The sequence below is a fragment of the Opisthorchis viverrini genome, assembly GCF_000715545.1.
Source record: "Opisthorchis viverrini unplaced genomic scaffold opera_v5_116, whole genome shotgun sequence".
Classification (NCBI taxonomy): domain Eukaryota; kingdom Metazoa; phylum Platyhelminthes; class Trematoda; order Opisthorchiida; family Opisthorchiidae; genus Opisthorchis; species Opisthorchis viverrini.
Genome location: NW_008751772.1, coordinates 641,332 through 661,028, shown reverse-complemented (window position 1 = coordinate 661,028; position 19,697 = coordinate 641,332). Strand labels below are relative to the sequence as shown.

The following is a 19,697-nucleotide window of genomic DNA, read 5'->3' as shown; positions in this document are numbered from 1 at the left end:
TTCGATCTGTACGATGATTTAGCATGATTTCAGTTCAATTAGAACGTAGATTTGATTGAAGTGACTGCGTCTATGTGATTGGCCGCAAGAAGGGCGAGACCGGTCGTGGACTATCGAAGAGTTCCTAGCAATCTTGTGAGGAATTTCCATCAGGAAATTATACTGCGATATCTTGAATATCGCGCCAACTGAAACATTAGGTGGCCTTTGTACATCACATTCGGTTGATGAACATTGAAAATTAGAGAACCAACGAAGATTTAAGTTCGTCTCCGTTAGGACCAAATTGTTGTGCAAATGAGGGGCGAATTTTCCGACCGAAAGGTTCATGGTTCGAACCCGACCTCTGCCCCATCTCGACACCCCTGTCTAGGCTTGGGCAACCTGGCAGTATCCCAGCCCTCGTGCAACCTTCAGGTGGCATGGCAGTTGGGCTACAGCTGAACGATTGTTGTGCGAATGAGTGTTACTCTCGGACCGAATTCTTCACTTTGTCTGGCTGATATCGGTTTCATTATGTACGCTGCTGCATTTCCCGTAGATTGGAGAATTAAACAACCTTTCTCTGTTTGTCACAGCTCGCATACAACATCCTCCATGAACAGCCTGTGCCCACCTATGAATCATGCAGTACGGCTGCCTTCAAACACGGTCGTACGGAGACAATGCGCCCGGCGACGGTGGAAACTCGCGCGTTTGTGGACCTGATGCGACGCGAGCAAGGCGTTGTCACCTCCGGGTTTTCGGACAAACCAGTAGCCGGCTCTGTCACACAGCAGCAACTTCAAAAAGCGCTTGATGACTGTTCGAAAAAACATGGGATCCTGACGAGGGAAGCGGCTATGGGGCAAGGTATGCGGTCCGGGGCAGCGTTGAATCCTTCTATTGATCCTTAGGGAGTTTTACTGATTAACGTCACGTCTCGTCAGTGATTCTAACGTTTATCTTACGTTTATCTGCTTCTGAGGACAGCTTGTTAGTGGGCGACACAAACAGGTCTGGGAACGAACTGACTAGTACGCACCGCTAGAGTGCCTATCATGACACCAGACTGCTTGATTCACGGGGCTAGTGCTGAGCAAAGTTCACATGTCACGTGACCTATGAGGTCGCTCATTATTCCCATTGGAAGTAGTAGTATCGTTAAACCATAACTTCCTATTGAGGAAGGATGAATTTCTTTGTTCGCCCATGTCCGAACGCACCACCAAAAAGCTGCCTCCAACTAGAGTCGATAGCAACCCTCTACTATAAAACAAATCAAAATTAACACCCCATGCTTTGATCTGACCACGTGGAGCAAATTCGATGATTGGTGTATTGCAGTTATGGTATAAAGCGAATCAGAAATGGCGAATTTTAACCAGCTGCCATGTTTCACTCACTTGGATTTGTATTCCCCGGTTATCGACTCAAATCTGAATCGTCTCCTTGCAGGCTGGGATCGTCATCTGTTCGCCTTGAAGCACTTTGCCCAAGAGCAGTTGGGTCGAACGCTGCCCGATTTGTTTCTGGACGAGAACTACGCATTCATCAACCGTCACACGCTATCGACCAGCACGCTTGCTTCGCCGAATTTCGCCGGTGGAGGATTCGCCGCTGTGGACCGCGATGGTTACGGGGTGGGATATCGACTCATGGTAAGTAGGTGGTGGAGTTGCGTGTACATACCGTGGCGTTTGTAACGCACGTTCGCTGCAGGTTGTCGGTTCGGTCATATTTTATCGTCCCCCCGCGTTCCATCTCACTCGATTTGTATGCTTGAGTGGCGGTTCTATCTCCTGCTGTCCTCGCTCCAGAACACTCGCCGACAAGGAACACAACAGCTGTATTGCAAACAAACGAGTGCGAAGAGTCTCGCGCTTTTGACCTTGAATCCAGGTTACTTGATCGGCGTTCGGTGCACACCGATCACCGTTGCTGAACTAATTGGTCGCTTGAGCATCCAATAGGACGTTGATTTTTTCGGCCCTCATGCTTGACGGCTCCCCTACAACGATTGTGTGGAAGTTTGAGGGTCTCAGCGGGTTTCAAACACTCTGGGATTATTTTTGGAAAATACGCAGAGGGCATACATCACATTCGATAGACAGGGTTATTGAGGAAATTCGGTTGCTTCTGAATCGCCGAATTGGGGCCCGTTCTCTCATGAGAAATTGCTGCTGCCAGTAGGGGCTAGTCTGTCGTGTTCGGAGCTTCCCAGCACACCAACTTCAACAGATCACCTGATTTGTACGGCAACCTGGTTCCAAAAACTCTATTTTGATCATGTGACTGTGTGTATCATTTTTAATCAATGGGAACGAAGTCATTGTTTCACAAGGGCTTGGTACTCTTTACTCAAGGCTTTGAACAAAATCAGAGATCCGGATAGCTCAACCGGAAGATTCGAACCTGACCTCAGTGCCTCCACAGCTCCTGCCGGGCAACCTGGTATTATCTCAGCCCTCGTTCTCCCTTCAGGTCCAATGGTAGCTGGTGGCCGAAAACCTACAAGAGCAATTACCCAACTACCCTAGGTTCTTTGGAGGGGAGCATTGCATTTCGTGCGAACTTTCTGGGTCTGTGGAGCTTTTGATGCAATGTCATTCAGGACAAAGTTGCCCGTAGAGCCTGAGTTTCTCACCTCACCACAGTCCATGGATCTATTGGTTTAAACCATCATGATCAATTTAGCCATAGGCGATGGGTTGTCTCCCTAAACTACCTCGTAACTATATCTTTGTAATGTACTACTCATAAGGTTGCTGAAAATCCGTCGACAGCCCACGACCGGTTTCGCCCTTCCACTTTGGGCTCATCAGGTAGGCGCAGCCCCCGAGTTTCCGTCAACCTCATGTTCTACTTGAAACCAAATTGCACGAAATTAGCCAATATACGCTCTCGTAATTATTTTGTCCAAATGACTTCACTTGCGCCACAAAACTTAGCGTGTGTAGCATATCAGAAACGAGTTGAGTCTCTTGTGAAAACCAAATCGATTTGGAAATGGGTGTATTTCTCGAGAAACAGTCCAATTTGCTTTCAAGTAGAGCGTGAGGTTGACAGAATCTCGGGGACTGCGCGCCTACCTGATAAGCCAGGGCGAAACCGGTCGTGGGCTGTCGAAGAGCTTTCAGCAACCTTGTGAGTAGATCTCTTTATGAAAATAGTGTGGATGGTATACTTGCATCGCCTGAATTCCTTTGTTCTTCTTGTCTGAGTTCGGATTCCTCAGTATCAGTGTTCTTCTTTGCGATTTCCATTAGTGGAGTCCATAATCTCCAGTCCGTCACCTGTCCATTCGCCTTTTTAATCACACCTCTGTTTGTTCACATCCTTCAGCCGGACAGTTGCGGTGCTGCTGTAACCTCTTGGAAAGATTCAACACGCGTCAACGCCGCCGAGTTTTGCGACGCGCTCAACATCAGCATTGATCGAGTCGCTGCGCTTTTACAACTGAGAATATCGGAAAAATCAACCTGAGCGATTTTGCACGCGCCCGTTTTCTCCTATAAATCCGCTTGCTTTCTCACCCCCTCTGGCTTATCTTAGCTCTTATACTATCTTCTTTCATGGAGATCAAATATAGACAGTATTCTCCTAAGAAGTACGGTCCCTGGCTTGTCTCTTTTCCGGAGACTCGTACGCTGGGTTGCGACTGATGTAGGGCTCTCTTGGGCGGGCTACACGCGAAATTCCGCATTTTCGCAAGATCACTTCCACGGACTTAGTACGGTGGTACCCTAAGAAGAACACTCTCTGGACCTGATAAAATTGTGCCATTCTTGGAGACGCATGCCCTTGTTTGGGGAGCAAATGCCTAGAGGCTTTGTTTTATCAGAACCCGACCTCTGCCTCTCGACTTTCCCCTGTCTAGGCTTGGCCAAGCTGGCAGTATCCAAGCCCTCGTGCTTCCTTATGGTAGCATGGCAGCTAGGCACCGAAAGGGTGTTACAGCTGAGCAGTTATCAGATGGTAGAATGAAAGATGCTGTTGAACAAGAGAACTACCGGGAAACAACTACGCGGCTAACCCGATGGTCACTTCTTCGTTGATTCCGTCCATAAATTAAAAACAAACTGTCATTTTTTACAGCCCCATTCGTTGCGGATCCATTCGCATGTTTCCCTAGCGCACCCGCACGAAATCAAACCCTTGAAAGGAGCTGGGAATCGGTTGGCGTTCTTGCTTCCAACTTGTGTGTACAACATCGAAGAAAAAAGGTTGCTAATGACCGAAGGACCATCAAAAGAGCGATATGCATGGAAGGTCTTTATGTATCTGAATCCCTTCGCTACGAAATCATTTGTTAGCAAACATGAACTAAGTACTAAACTACTGGCATGTTTCGTCAGTAGTATACACATTTATATCCCCAATCAACCAGAAATCCACGTGAATCGCGACGCTTGATTCGCAGTTGTTGGCCACACTGAGAAAACGTCTGGTCCGCTGCCAAAATTATTAGGGAAACGTATGAATATGCTGTATTTCCAAGCCTCATGAGAGCCTAATGCCCGTGCTAGTCCACTTAGATTGAGTGTTTTCTGAGACGTTTTAACCGGACGGAGATGCGACCTCACTTCTTCGAGGATTCAGCATGAACCGAATCTGGTGGGCGCGTAAACTAAACTCGTATCAGTTTGAATGTATGCACTTGCTTACTCTACTTTGACTTCGAGTGACTGTCACACGTGACAAGGAGTCCCAGTTACCGGATTATCGGTCAACACGAGCTTTCGGTCAGTTACTGGGTCGTTATTCTCTGTGTACACGACAAATCGCACGAGCATCGCTCAAACCTTCATCTGCTCTAATGTTTGAAACTTGAAACTGTCACAGTGATCGGGTTTCCGTGGGAGACAAACCAACGTAAACGCTGTTTACTTTTCATAAAGGAAACTACTCTGACAGCCCACGCCCTTCTTGAGGCTCATCAGGCAGGCGCCTGTATGCAGCACATTCAGTTGTAGAATATCATAAACGAGAGATTCAATTGAGTCGCTTGTGAAAACCAAATTGATTTTTTGCAAATGAGTGTATTTTTTGTAAACGCTGTTTAGTTTCAACACTGTCAACGTTAGACGGTCCGATAAACGATACTACGAGAACCACGGCAGTAAATCCGTTTCTTTTTTTGGACGAGACTGTCAGAACATTGTTCCCGCGTCTCCATAGGCGATTGACAGCTCTATTCTTGTGGAGGAGCGATGCTATCTGCCTCAGCGATAGAACGGGTTGGAAGAGCTTAGCCGTGGAAAGGTCCGTGGTTCGAACCCGACCTTGTATCTCGGGGTGCTCCTGTCTAGGCTTGGGTGACCTGACAGCATCTCAGGTTTCGTGCTTCCTTTGTATGGCGTGGCAGTTAGGCACCGTAAGAAACGCCCAGTGCTACTCATAAAACACCCGTTCTATCCAAAAACAGCAGGCTTGCATATCCTAGTCCCTATGCCTTCGGGTTAGGTCATCCACTTCTCCCACTGCCTTGTGGCTCAGATCTTGGAATCGAAGGCTCAGGAAGGGATGAAGATTGTTTGTTAATGAAGAACGACCCCACTGGAACCTCTTCTGGACGATGGAAAACCAGAATCTAAAGCTTCATCATAGTTCTTTGTCTTACACCCGTCCCCTGCTGCCAAGTGAGTGGTGCGACTTCTAAATCTCAAAGTGAACCTTCGAGAAAAACATCCGAACACCCGTTACCTCATATCGGGTCGTTGAGTCACAAGCTGCGCGCAATCGTTCGCAACAAAGCGTTCCTACTGCAATTTTTTTCTAACTTTCAAATCGAAACGACCAGGGTTTGTTACCGCAAGCATGCTCCGTCTGTGATCTGACGAAGCGTTTGTCCTCGCAGCGTGCAGGCATCCGTTAGTTCCAACTCTGATTACTTCCCTCACCGACGAGATTCCCATCACGCGGAAGGATAAATTCACCATTCATATGCGGGTCATTTCGTAGAGCAATTTGGTTGCCTTCTGTACCACAATCTGTCATAAATAATGCAAGATCTTTGTAATGTACTACTCATAAGGTTGCTGAAAATCCGTCGGCAGCCCACGACCGGTTTCGCCCTTCCACTTTGGGCTCATCAGGTAGGCGCAAGATCTATGTACATTTCAACATGATCAGTGTTGAATCTAACTTTACCTTATGATAATTCCCCCATTCATTTGCTTTCTTCGCCAATGCACTTTTGATCTCCGGTTCTTTTGCTTATCCGTACCCGCCACTCGACTTGCCGCAGAAGTCGTCCTTTCCGAACTTGTGTATTGAAGTGTGTCTGTGTGTGAATGTGCGCTGCTGACCTACTTCCCGATGCGCATTCATGTCCCGTTTGCTGAGCCTCCTGTCTTGACTCGTTTTCTCATGAGTTCCGTGTGATCGCACGCCCAATGAGAATCACGAGACCGTCGTCGGAAGAAACGACCGCAACCGCCGTTGTTTGGTGTGCGGACGCTGACACTGCACTGTGCCGGTCAGTGACAGACCTGTGACCTTGTTGACGCTACGAACGTGAACAACTGAGGTTTGTTGTACACATTTGCCTACCCTTGTGTAAACAGTACCGTAGAATTACGAACCCAATTCTCCCTATTGCTAATCGGGATTGTCGAACCTACGTGTCACTGAAATTGCCGTATCGGGAACCTCAACAATCAGACTCTAGGAAGAATGAGGTGCTTGGTCCCGGCTGTTCTCATCCCGCCATCTTTGTGGATGAGGGGATTTGAAAGGTAACAGGGGTGCTTCTTCGATTTTCAAGATACGCCCCATCGAGATATCAGTTATAGCACATGCCTCACATACAAAATGGCTGACATGCGAATCCCGGTGCCCTAATCAGCCTGAGACAGATTCCAGTATATCCACCTTTGTAGTCAGAACCCGACCCGTTGCAGTTGAAAAAGTTTAGGTTAACAGAAACGAGGATAGTTTAGTAGTTTCCAACCGTCTGCAATGTCTATATCACGCTGTTTGTGCTCCCACCATCTACACAGCCTTACTACGTCCTTCTTTTGGCCGAGATGCGTGATCCGCGCTCACTCTTCTGAGCTTTCACGGTAGTCTGTTCCGCACGGCGCAGGTAGCGTGCACAAATGGCTTCGAATTCCTCGTCTGACGAGAACTGCTCAAAATCGACTTCCACTGACAGGGCGAATAGTGGTGTGCGACAAACCATGCAGATGCTGTCCAAATCCACCTCACAGATTCGACAAAAATACGCACCACACTCCACACACCGGATGAAGTTGTCCTCGAACACTGCCTTTTTCGCGGGATTCCCCTCCTCACCACAGAAAGCGCACATTATTCGTTTGATTCCAAGCAGTTCAAGAAAAGCGCGAATTTTCGGATGCCTGATCAGAAACTTTCCGAATCTGGTCACCTTTGGATTTTGACGCCCCGGCTTCACCTCCACAGCACGGAACTTGTGAATAAGGCGGTGAAAGAGTCCGCGGTTGTTGCGGATGTGTGTGCGTAGCCAAGCAGCCCGTTGGACGCCACGCTCAGGATAGTACCAAAGCATGATCATGTGACGCAATCGAAGGATGTAGACCTGTGGAAAAACAGGGGGAAACGTTTCGGTTGTCAGTCGGAATCCGTGCAGAGTAAACACGTTGGCACCTGAGAAGCAGACAGATGCGGTAAAAGCCTGTTTTGACGTGAACTGAAGATCACCACTAAAAGTGCAATCAAGAGTAAGTGAGGATTTTAAACTTTCAGGAAAGGTGTCACGTTCCCCAGCAGGTGTTCCTCCATCTCCTCTTTGTGTCCGTTCGTTCATGAACTGACTCGAATTCACGCTGTCCGATTGGGCGACGACGAATGGTAGGTGAAACCTGATAGGTGAACTGTCGAGATCACTTCAGACTGAGACAAAAGAGGAACATTCACCTGCTCATCATCATTGTTGCTACCTCACTACTGTACGATCATAAAGTTAATTTACCTATAAAGGAAACTACTCACAAGGTTTCTGGAAACTCTTCGACAGCCCACGACCGGTTTCACGCTTCTTGGGGCTCATCAGGTAGGCGCGCAGTCCCCGAGTTCCCGACAACCTGATGTTCCACTTGAACCCAAATTGGACTGTTTTCGAGAAATACACTCATTTGAAAACCAATTTGGTTTTTCATGAGAGACTCAACTGAATCTCCCTTTATGATGTTCTTCAACTGAATGTGCTGCACACAGGTCGCCTCACGTTTCAGTTCATTCGATATTCGAGATATCACAGTATATTTTCATTAAGGAAACTACTCACAAGGTTGCTACAAACTGTTCGACAGCCCGCGACCGTTTTCACCCTTCGTGAGGCTAATCAGATAGGCGCCGTCCTGGAGGCGGCCTTTGTGCAGCACATTCATTTGAAGGACAAGTTAGTTTAATTATGCATAAAGCCTCAAAATGAAAATAAAAGAATGGATGAAGGAGGAACTTGGTGCAGTCTTAGGTGCCTACACTTCCAAGCTCTCAAACGGACAATCTTTACCGAAGACTGACGGCATCAACAACACCTAAATTCTTCGTAAACTCTCACGCTTTTTCCAAGTCATACGTCGCCCACCTCACAGTTCGCACAATTCTGCAGTAAGCAGAGACAAGGGCACTAAATACTAGTTCTCTAATCACCTCGTTACGGATTCTTTGACGCCATCCGATACGAGCAACGCTTCGGAGACGTCGATGGTCGAAAACCTGAAGAATTTCAAAATCGCCTGTCCATAAAGGCCGCGTACACGTGGCGGCACCCAGAACGCCATTGAGTAAACGGTCAGTCCTGCAGAATATGAGTATAAGCGAATTGCGAGTTATCCGATCTTAGGTTTCAGCGATCTAAGTCCACACTACCCCTTGATAGGCCCATTGTTGTTAAACGAAAAAGTATTCCGGTGAGACTGACAGAGTTGCCACATTCGCTTCCCTAGACCCGTTTCTCGCAGATATATTCATGCTCACCAAACCAGGTGATATCTTCAGTGTGTTGTGAGTTGGTGGTGTGTCGTAGTGCATCGGTGTTTAGATGTTGAACAGAGCAGGGGACCGCCGGCCTCTGATTATGATTGGTCGTTTGGATGGTTGGTTATCCCCCTGATTGGTCGACCTCCTGATGACCTTTTAGTCTGACATCTGCTCATTCCATATGACCTCTGACCCATCGATGTCACGATTACCTTTCTTGTTGCTTGACCCGTCCGTTCATTTTGTTTTTCGATTAAGTTGATGGTCCCCTCTAGCGAAATATACTCATTTGCAAACTAATTTGGTTTTGCGAGAGACTCACCCGGAACACAGCTGAATCTCTCTTTTGTGGTGCAGCACATTCATTTGCATGGAAACACAAACGAGAGATTCATCTGGGTTCCAAGTGAGTGAGTTTGAAGATGGGTTTATTTCGCTAATTTCGTGCATAAGGTTGACGGAAACTCAGGGATTGCGCCTACCTGATTAGCCCCAAAAAGGGCGAAACCGGTCATGGGCTGTCGGGGAATTTTCATCAACCTTATGAGTAGTGCTTTACGAATCTTTAATAATCCCCTGTTTGTATTAATATGTAGATTTGGTCGATTTATAAATGTTGTTTGGTTGTTTTTGGCGGTGCATCATGTTTCAAGGCACTCCCATGCTTGTCGAACACTTTCGCGTACCAAGATCTCCGTGTTTCCTAGTTTGAATTTGTATCCTCCTTGATCTGGAAACCAGGGACAGTCGGTCATGCCTTCTGACTACTGCAGTGTGTTCTTCTATCACCAACTGAGGTGACATCATCGGTGAGTTGGCGTTGCGTCCGTGTGTGGTATCTATCCTGACTACTTTGAAAAGGGTCTATCCGAAAAATTGAGCTGCATATGGACTTGGGCGTTCGTTTCATCTTTTCAGAAACACATCGATGGTTTGAGGGCAATACAGACAAATTCGACGAAGCCCACATGGACCGTCCTATTCAGACTGAGGCGAAAATTGTCTACGATGGGACCATGAATGTTTGATCAGGTGACACTCTGACTAAGTCATCATCATCATCATCATTGTCAGCTGTAATAACCGCTACTTGTCGTACAGTGGTTGTAACCGCCACAGTTTCGCCCAACGATGGTTTGGGAAGGTGGGTGGGTAGCTGCGCATTGGGTGCGGGAGCTGATAATTTGTGCGTAAAATACAAAGGTGTTAAGTGGGGGGGGGGTATTCAAAACGGAGCTATGCATTGAAGGCAATAGCTTGGATGCATGAGCACCATTGAGGGCGCGACCGGGATATGTCTGACAATGTCTCTAACCAGTGATATGACTCGTCTCGGGGTCCTCATCCAGGAAGACGGCAATGACCAGTACAGCTGGGTTTACTGGTAACCCACGCCTCTCAAATATGCGGCGTACAGTATGTCTCCGGTTGCCTTTCGAAGGTCGACCAACCAGTGCAATTCTTTTATGAGAAAACCGTCACTGTCGCCTAGATGAAGGTCATCTCCACAACTCACCTTGTCATCAGTATGGAGGACAAAATTTCTTTCCAAAAAACGACCCCTGTGTCTGTCAGTGTAGCTGTTCCTCCGGGGACAGGTATATCAGTGAACCAACGAAGCGGTCATTTAAGCGGGTGTCTGAACATATCCTAACGGCTTTCCGCTTCATCCTCTTCTCTCCTTTTCTCATCGACTTACGCACCTTGTTGACCAAACACTACACCTTTGGATTGAGCCTGCGAGTTAGGGGGCGAGATGACCCAAGTTGTAAGAGCAAGAATTTACTGACCGGAAGGTCCATGGTTCGAATCCCACCTCCGCCTCTCGACTTCTCCTGTCTGGGCTTGGGAAACCTGGCAGTATCCCAGCCCTCGTGCTTCCTTCTGGTGGCATGGCAGCTAGGCACCGGAAGAGTGCTACAGATAAACCCATTTTTTCTTTTCTGTGAGTTAAAACGGTATCTTGTTTGTGACTACTGTTCACTGGTTTCATCCGGTTAAACACATAACACACAAGATCAGGTATCTTTTTGGCCAGTGTGAGGATAAGAAGCATTCAGCTGAAACACCTTTCCGGTTCGTAGCTGCCAGGCTGCTTAATTCCAGACAGAAGTAGTCAGAATGCTGAGATTGGGTTCGAACCTGATCACTATCAGCTGCAGTATCCTTTAAGCTTACGTCTTATAATGAATACTGTAACGAACTATTCATTTGATGCTCATCCTACGAGGGTGGTCATGCTAGCTATTTTGTGTGGTTCAGGCGCGAACTTATTGACCGGAATGTCCGTGGTTCGAACCCGACCCCGGGCACCGACTGCCCCTGGGCAACCTGGTGGCCTCTCACTCATCCTTCTAGTGACAAGTGCACAAGTACACAACATGGTTGGTCATGAAAAAGGACATTTACGAAGGACACATGGTCAACACGAGATTATCAAACTTGCCTTGAGGTCGCCGTGAAATCACTCACCTCGAAAAATATGGACAATATAGTAAGCCCGAGAAGTCCGTAAACCAATCCGTTTAGAGCTTTGTTCGGCGGCGACGCGGTCGGTTTGCATGCCGTCGCGTCCACATTCATGGCCACATCTTGGATCGGATTCAACATGCCCAACAATGCGCGCACAATATTTGCATAGGACGATTCACCGTGAACCCTTGGTGTGGACTCCAGCCTCTCGTTTATCTCATAGTCTTGCCCCATGGCAGCTCGTGCTCCGTTAGTTGAAAAATCAGTGGAGAACACGGGTGTGATGGTGATCAGAATCTGATACATGGCGTAGTCGGCGAATGTGACGATCAGCATCACACCCATCCACATGAACAAGAGGATGAACGATTTGAAAGCTTTCTTCTTTTCCGAAACGGTCCAAGTGAAGCTACTGAATTTCTTGTAACGTTTGGTCTCGCCCCTCACGAGCGGGATGGTTGGGACTAGTCCTTGGATCATGGCTCGTTTTTCCTGGGGTAGTAGAGAAACAGGAAAAGGGAATTTCTCAGACTTTGAGTGACAAAACGCGGAGCGGAAGTGGTGCGGTGTCACAGTTTGTTTCGACTCAATTCAGGAGAAGTTTGCGTCTTAGCTCTGAAGCCACCACCAGTTGCAAGTGTTCAGTTGTTCAGCGGGTTCTTTCATTGAAGAATGTGTCCAGCATCAGAAGCTGCATTGGTTGGAGCACGTGTTGTGTATGCCAAACCATCGTTTGCCGAAGAGAGTGCTGCTTTCCACGCCCAACTCAGAGTGGCGTAAAACAGAGAGGTGGCCAACCCTTGACTTGGCAGTGAGGTATGAAGGAGATCACGAAACGCTTGGGTGCTGTCGGTGCTACTCGCCTTCCAGGGTGGGGACCGCGTGATCCTCATTGTGCCCGGTCGGAGATACGATAAGATATGGCTTCCAACCGATGTCAGTGGCGTTCTTGTTGTCAGTTTCTATCCAGACAGCCTGAGTGAGTGTCTGGAGGTGTAGGCACCTCGCAATGATTGTGGTAAGCTGGCACTATCCCTCCCCCATCCACCTTTATTCTTTTCTTTACAATAAGGCTTTCAAATAAACCATGGTTGCACGGCAGTAAAGCATCGGTGTTGAACACAGATGTCATGCTGTCGATGATGATGATGATGATGATGGTTGCTGCCCCTCCCCCAAACCATCTTGATCATTTTATTACCAAATACATTGTGATGAAGTGTGAACTTACCGTAACTTGTCAAATTTGTGCGACGTGACTTTTCCACGAAGCCAGCTCAAGTTTGCCATGAGATCCGAGGGGGTTCAGCAAAATCAGGAGTCCTAGAGTTCGCATCGGATTTTTCAGAAACCTCAGTCCCACCGGAGAACAATATTTTGTCTAGATGAAGCATACTACTCATAAGGTTGCTGACAACTTTTCCGCAGCCCGCAACAATTCGTATTTGACTATTTCGTGACAACAAAAGACCTCGGTCATTATCTGGGTTGAGAGGTAGAAAAATAACGAAATGGCATGACTTGATCAAAATTTAAGGCTTTCATCTCTTTTTGGAGCGGTGGTTTCTACGCTTGCTGCGTAGTCAGTCCTCCAGACTGTGTATCGGAAAGTTTGTCATCTTCCCATGGATACCGCTGTGGTTGTCACTAAACCATAAGTAGAGCTGGTCTCATAAAAGCCTGTTCAATTCAGCTAGCCAGCAAGACTCTTGATGACTTAACAGGTTGGTAAATAGACCCGCACTTCCGGTTGGATTTGAGGTGTTTTCAGGTTATCGATTAGACGAATTAGTACAACCGAGGGTTAATATAATTCGTACTTTTTATATCAAAACACCTGACACTCGATGTATATTAGAAAATGTACCATTCATACGCAACAGCGCTGCGGTTTACGTCAAGAGGTGACTTCGTCGCATTGGACGAAGATGTCGGGTTGACCCGCTTTTGCTCCAAGACCGATTTCCTTGTCATCGTCAGGACGCCCCCAGACATGCAAAAAGTACATGTGCAGAGAGTGACGCATCCCCAAGGTCACCATCGGTTTGACACGTCCGGAAAGTAGGTGAGTTGGTGACTCTCACCAAACCGCGGCTTAGCAACATACGACCAGCTGAGTGGGCCTGAGACTGTTCACGACCGGAACACCGCCATTGGCTGTACAGAACGAACAAGTGAACGACCATACTTGGCCATTTAGTCATCTTACGTATCTACGCAAACGCTCTGTATGCTTTGACCTGACAATGTACCCGTGTCCCGGGTTCTCTGTCTTCTCCTTATCGCGTAGTCTGGCAGCTCACTGCAGGCGTAACCCATAGACAGCCACCCACGATACAACACTTACTGCCGTACATAATTGAACTACTTAGAGCCATCGGTGTAATTGACAAATCGGTCGGATATCAAGTCGACTTGGAAAATGTACCGTTTGTGGAAATCGTAAGCAAGTGGAGGAACGAAGTTCACACTAGGATCAACAAAACAAGTGGGTAAATTTAACAGTATCAGTGAAGGCAATCTACGTACTGAATTCCTGTGGAGGGGGGTTCGAACCCGCGACGCTGGTGGTTAAATTTAACAGTATCAGTGAAGGCAATCTACGTACTGAATTCCTGTGGAGGGGGGTTCGAACCCGCGACCTCCGGCTGGTAGTTTGACGACGGCGAAGTGTTCTGAAGCGCAAATTTCCTCTATTTCGTTTCCTTCTCCTCGTTTGTTCAACTCCTACGCTGCTGTAAACGCCGCTTTTTTTCCCACGAGATTTTTTTCAACTGATGACCAAGTCATTGCGTTTGATTTATCAAAACGCTCACGTGGTAGCTCACGGTGAGATACGAACAAGTCTACTTCGATCTCAAGTGTTGCTCAGGTTATCACACAGCCCTGGGAAAAAATTCCTTCCAGAATCTACGTACGCTTCAATAAAATGAAGCCTGATGAATCCTGGTAGAATGTGGCGTGTACGCTCGTACCAAGTAGTGGACCTTGATGTGAATAACCTTCAACCATTGCTGCTAATTTCCAGGAAATGTGCTGACGAGTAGCCCCTCTGTATCACGGATACCAGAGTGATCAGCATTTCAACTTTTTGGCCCCTATCCCGATAACACTATCTGCTTTTTTCAAGAATCAATATCCCAGTTTGTTTCCGATACAAACACACCAATGTCCCTTTAAATGAAACACCATCTATTGAAGGAAATCTCAAAATCATCTAGCAAAACGGTGATTTCTTGTAAGGAATGGGCGTGGGTGACACGAGTTAGACCTATGATGTTGAATTATCTGTAAAAAAAGGCTAACATCATCATCATCGACAGCATGACATCTGTGTTCAACACCGATGCTTTACTGCCGTGCAACCATGGTTTATTTGAAAGCCTTATTGTAAAGAAAAGAATAAAGGTGGATGGGGGAGGGATAGTGCCAGCTTACCACAATCATTGCGAGGTGCCTACACCTCCAGACACTCACTCAGGCTGTCTGGATAGAAACTGACAACAAGAACGCCACTGACATCGGTTGGAAGCCATATCTTATCGTATCTCCGACCGGGCACAATGAGGATCACGCGGTCCCCACCCTGGAAGGCGAGTAGCACCGACAGCACCCAAGCGTTTCGTGATCTCCTTCATACCTCACTGCCAAGTCAAGGGTTGGCCACCTCTCTGTTTTACGCCACTCTGAGTTGGGCGTGGAAAGCAGTACTCTCTTCGGCAAACGATGGTTCGGCATACGTAACACATGTCCCAAATGCAGTTTCTGGTGCTGAACACATTCTTAAATGGAAATATCCGTTGCACAACCGAAAACGCGCTTTTTAACTGCCTCATTAAGGATTCGCCGAAACCAACCCACACGAGCTATGGTTCTGAGACAGCGATTGTCGAACACCTGAAGACGTCTCAGGTCCGGTGCTGGAATAGGCCAAGTCTCACTTCCGTGCAACAAAATAGCCCGCACTACAGCTTGATACACACGTCCCTTCAGATTCAGAGATAAACTATTCTGACGCCATAAGTGTCTCAAATTAGCAAGATTAACGAGATGACCAGGTTGTCTTACTACTCAGTCCGTCTCAAAAATACCTGGTCAGGTATGAAACAAAACATACCTCAGTCGTTCGAGCTTGGCAATCTTTTTTCAAAACAAGCAGTCATACGTACTTGTTGCACAAAAGCCGGCGTTATATAGTAGTTATCAAAGGTATCTCGGTAAATCCAGCTTTTTCGAAAGATGGCCGCTTGTACGACCAACTGAAGCATTGTCAGTAGTGTCCATATCACCAAAATCCAGGTCAAAATATATTTTCCATGCTCTACCATACTGATAAACGAGTCCATACGTTGCTGTAGTATGGACAATACTGTGTTATCGCTCTCAATGGTCAGTTTCTCGTACTGATCAAAGTTTCCTTGCAACGATAGGTTTGTTTTCCCCAACAAAGTCAATATATTATCCAGCTTTCGATTCAGAGTTTCTTTGGAATCGATTTCTAGCTTGTCTTGTAATACTTCCTTCTGTTGGGCACACAGTTGAGTAGCACCAATGTCTCCGGTGCACGTGTCGGCCGCGAACTGACGTACCAAACCACAAAGAAAGGCAAACGGTCCCATGGAAGATCGACAATTAAAGTAGATATTGTTCAAAAACGAGAGACATTGATTTTTCAGCGAAATCGGGTCACCGCACGCGTCGACCAGCGAGACGATCCAACTGGATTGTTGTTGCATCACACTGGTCACTTTCAACAGAGAAAAATTTATTCTCGACAATGAATCACGCATTTTGTTCAAAGTCTCATTCAGTCCCTCAATCAACGACTCCAGCTGGTTTTTGAGCAAAGAAAACGGTGCTGCTGTTAGTTTCTGTATCAGTAGCATATTCGTACTGACTTGTGCAAGAATACAGGCGATAGAGTTTCGAAAGTTACCCGAATTGTGGAGAAAATTCAGTCCTGGACCACTAAGGGACGCTGCGGTTGCAAACAACATGAGTAGCCATCGCAAGCGACTTGCGACGAGATAGGGTAGACTTAACAGTGCGATACAACGAAAGTCCTCGGAAAAGGCTATCCCGAAAACCGAAATTAGCATAACATATGCACTGAGTAAGGTGGACAGACGTGGATTGTTACTGAATGTGAAAATAAACATTAGGAACAGGAAGAATCCTGTCAGGATTCCCATTATCAGACCGTAGATGTTTTGTCGCAGCATTTTGGTCGGATCACCAACCGCTTTCTTCAACTTTCCCGGAACACCAATTTCAATTTTGTACGTGCAGAAGATCATATTCAACAGTTTGCACAACCAAGCGCAGGGGAGAAGCCAGCATGCCGTGCGATCCAACCGATATATTGCTTTGTTTTGAGCCATAAGTTCACGTTGGGCTACTTCTTCATCGTGTAACTCAGGTGCGTGCTCATTGGGTTGAATATTGCTCACATTCCAGTCTGATCCTTTCGGATATTTCACATCCAATGGATCTTCCATCCGCTTACGGCGCATTTTAGGCCGATATACCATATCATCCATCCAATCATTTTCTGTCATGTATCGATTAGAGATGGCTGTTAGTGTGACATGATTCTTTGGCATGTGTCCGGAGAACAATTGGTTTTCTGTCTGCCCAACTTCATCGTTCCGAATTTCTTGGGTAGCTGGTTCGTTTTGGCTTTCTTTGTGCATTTTGTTGTTGTCCACACAGGTCACAGCGTTATCAATCGCAGCTGGTTAAATGAGGTTCGAACCCACGTGACTTATCGACCCGCCTAATTTTTCAGTCAATCAGGCACAGGAATGGGTGTGGTGAGCATCGTTTCGCTTGAAATTTCCCCTCAATCACTGGATGAATGAGCGAACATCATGCTGCCTTTCAATTCAAGTCAATTTCCGTGAGGGTACGACAGACGCCAGACAATTTTCTTTGTTTGTTTGTTTTCTTTGTTTCAACTCAGCTCATTCCAGTCCTGATTTGTCTACAAAGAAGTGTTCACTGAACAGTTGCTGAATTCGAGCCTTGTAAGCTCCATAGTAAGCCATATTCATCACAGTTTGTTCAGAACCAATTTCGCAGATCACTGGGGTGAGATGGACCAAGTGGTTAGAGTGCGAATTTACTGACCGGAAGGTTCGTGGTTCGAACCCGACCTCTGCCTCTCGACTTCCCCTGTCTAGACTTGGGCGACCTGGCAGTATCCCAGCCCTCGTTTCTCCTTCGGGTATCATGGTAGTTAGGCACCGGAAGGGTACTAGAGCTGAACAACGTAGATCACTGCTAAAGCTAGGCGAGCACCAGTTCGATCGTGCACTGGAAATCGTTGGTCAAACTATCAAAGAGTCGCGACTTTCGCAAAGCCCGACCAGGGCCTAAGATTTTCCGTAGAAAATTTCATGTCAAAACCTCGCAATGTATGTACCACAACAGGCTCTCCCCATCATCATTGTCAGCTGTAAGGACTGTTTACTTGTCGTACAGTGGCTGTAGTTGCCACGGTTTTGTTCACCGGAGATAGATGGAGTAGGTAGTTGCGCATTGGGGGCGGGAGTTGATAAATTGGTGCGTGAAAACGAAACTGTTAAGTGGGGGGATTGGGAAGGGAGCTATACATTGCAGGCAATAGCTTGAATTCACAAGCACCATTGAGGGCGCGACTGGACCATGTCTGGCAATGTCTCTAGTCACTGATGTGGCCCGTCTCGGGGTCCCCATCCAGGAAGACAGCTATGACCAGTGCAACCGAGTTAGCTGCTAATGGCTTTTATACTTCGCTGCCAAGTCATTGTTTGACCCTCTCTGACTCTCTTCCACTCTTCACGTGGTTGTGCAAAAAGAGCCCTTCGAGGAAGTCGGTCGACTGGCAGGCTCCACTAACTATTGTTGTGGCCAGATCCTCACATGTGGCACTTGCGAGTATTTGGTAGGTGAATGCCAAATTTAAGCCTTTCCTTTCCCCAAATATCCATAGAGCAGCATGCACTTTTGAAATCAGCACCTCAAGGAACGGTTTTTACGTCGGCGGTTGCGTTTACCATGTGAGGAGCAGATCTGGACGTACAACAGTTTTGGTGCTTCGTATCGATACGTGAGCTTGGTTCATGGGAACACAGTAATTGAACCGCTGAAATTATACAGTATCTTGCATGTACCCTATGTATATATTGTTCCACACCCGCCTGGCTTTGCTATATCTGTGGTGCTGTTGGAATTGGCTTCATGTGACGGCCCTAATTTGGACCAGTTTGCGTCACATTCTGCCATAATTTGCTACATAAGTCTTATTTTGGTATGGCTGGCGACTGGTGTGGACCAGAAATCCATCCGGTGCATACATTACGCATCTCATGTTCTCACTCTCCTCAACTTATACAGTTATCAGTTTATCGGTAATGCACGCCTTCTCCAGGTTTTATTCTATCCAGCTTAAACCGACCAAGGGGTGATATGGCTCAGTGGTTAGAGTGCGAATTTACTGACCGGAAGGTCCGTGGTTCGAACCCAACCTGTGCCTCCCAACTTCCCCTGTATAGGCTTGGGCAACCTAGTAGAATCCCAGTCCTCGTGTTTCCTTCGGGTGGCTTGATAGCTACGCACCGCTAGCTTACACCTGAACGATATATATATATATATATATTAATAAAAGGAAGAAGGCCTTCGATGTGGCGTTATTTATTAGAAAACACTAACTGAAAAGTTACAGACTATTGGACAGGGAAGCAAAACTGTCATTTGCAACTTATTTACAAAAACTGGACCTCCATCTTCTCCTGAACGCGTCTTCATGAAATTTCCTGGATATTCGTTGACTGTTGCTCAAATCCAAGCAAATGCTACAAAGCGACTCCACGAATTCCGTAATATATCTCCCTTTTCAAGAGATGCAAAGCGAATTTACGAAAAAAACATACTACTCGCATGTCTCCCCCATCAGTAGTATCACCGTTGCACACCTTCCCTCTTTAAAGGTCGTTCACACGCCATCGATTTTCATTTATTTCCGTCAGATTGGCTTTGGCAGCGGGTCTACTCAGCCGCTTACGAAGCTGCGTCCCATTTACTCTTTTCGATCCCCGACCATCCTGAATTGTATAGACGTTCCCCCGGCGGTCGGTAACGACAAACTGAGCTTGCCATCGACTGTCTAGCTTCTGCGACCTTGATCCGTTCATATATATACATATATATATATATATGAAGGGGAAGGTGTGTAATGGTGATACTACTGATGAGGAAGGCATGAGAGTAATATGGTTTCTTCTTGTAAATTCGCT

The 19,697-nt window shown here is 46.8% G+C and overlaps 2 protein-coding genes across 2 annotated transcripts in view; one reads left to right on the top strand and one right to left on the bottom strand.

The window, feature by feature from the left end:
* T265_13896 (hypothetical protein) overlaps positions 1–3,905 on the top strand; it is a gene marked incomplete at both ends in the record, with an annotated part of 27,265 nt that extends 23,360 nt beyond the window's left edge. The window contains 4 exons of the mRNA XM_009171032.1: positions 579–852; positions 1,438–1,640; positions 3,325–3,420; positions 3,860–3,905. Of these exons, the coding sequence (XP_009169296.1) occupies positions 579–852; positions 1,438–1,640; positions 3,325–3,420; positions 3,860–3,904 (618 nt within the window). The remainder of the gene's footprint in view (positions 1–578; positions 853–1,437; positions 1,641–3,324; positions 3,421–3,859) is intronic.
* The window catches only part of T265_05886 (hypothetical protein), a gene marked incomplete at both ends in the record, with an annotated part of 31,357 nt that extends 14,217 nt beyond the window's left edge, over positions 1–17,140 (bottom strand). The window contains 3 exons of the mRNA XM_009171015.1: positions 7,030–7,543; positions 11,422–11,913; positions 15,591–17,140. Of these exons, the coding sequence (XP_009169279.1) occupies positions 7,030–7,543; positions 11,422–11,913; positions 15,591–17,114 (2,530 nt within the window). The remainder of the gene's footprint in view (positions 1–7,029; positions 7,544–11,421; positions 11,914–15,590) is intronic.
* Positions 17,141–19,697: the final 2,557 nt, after the last annotated feature.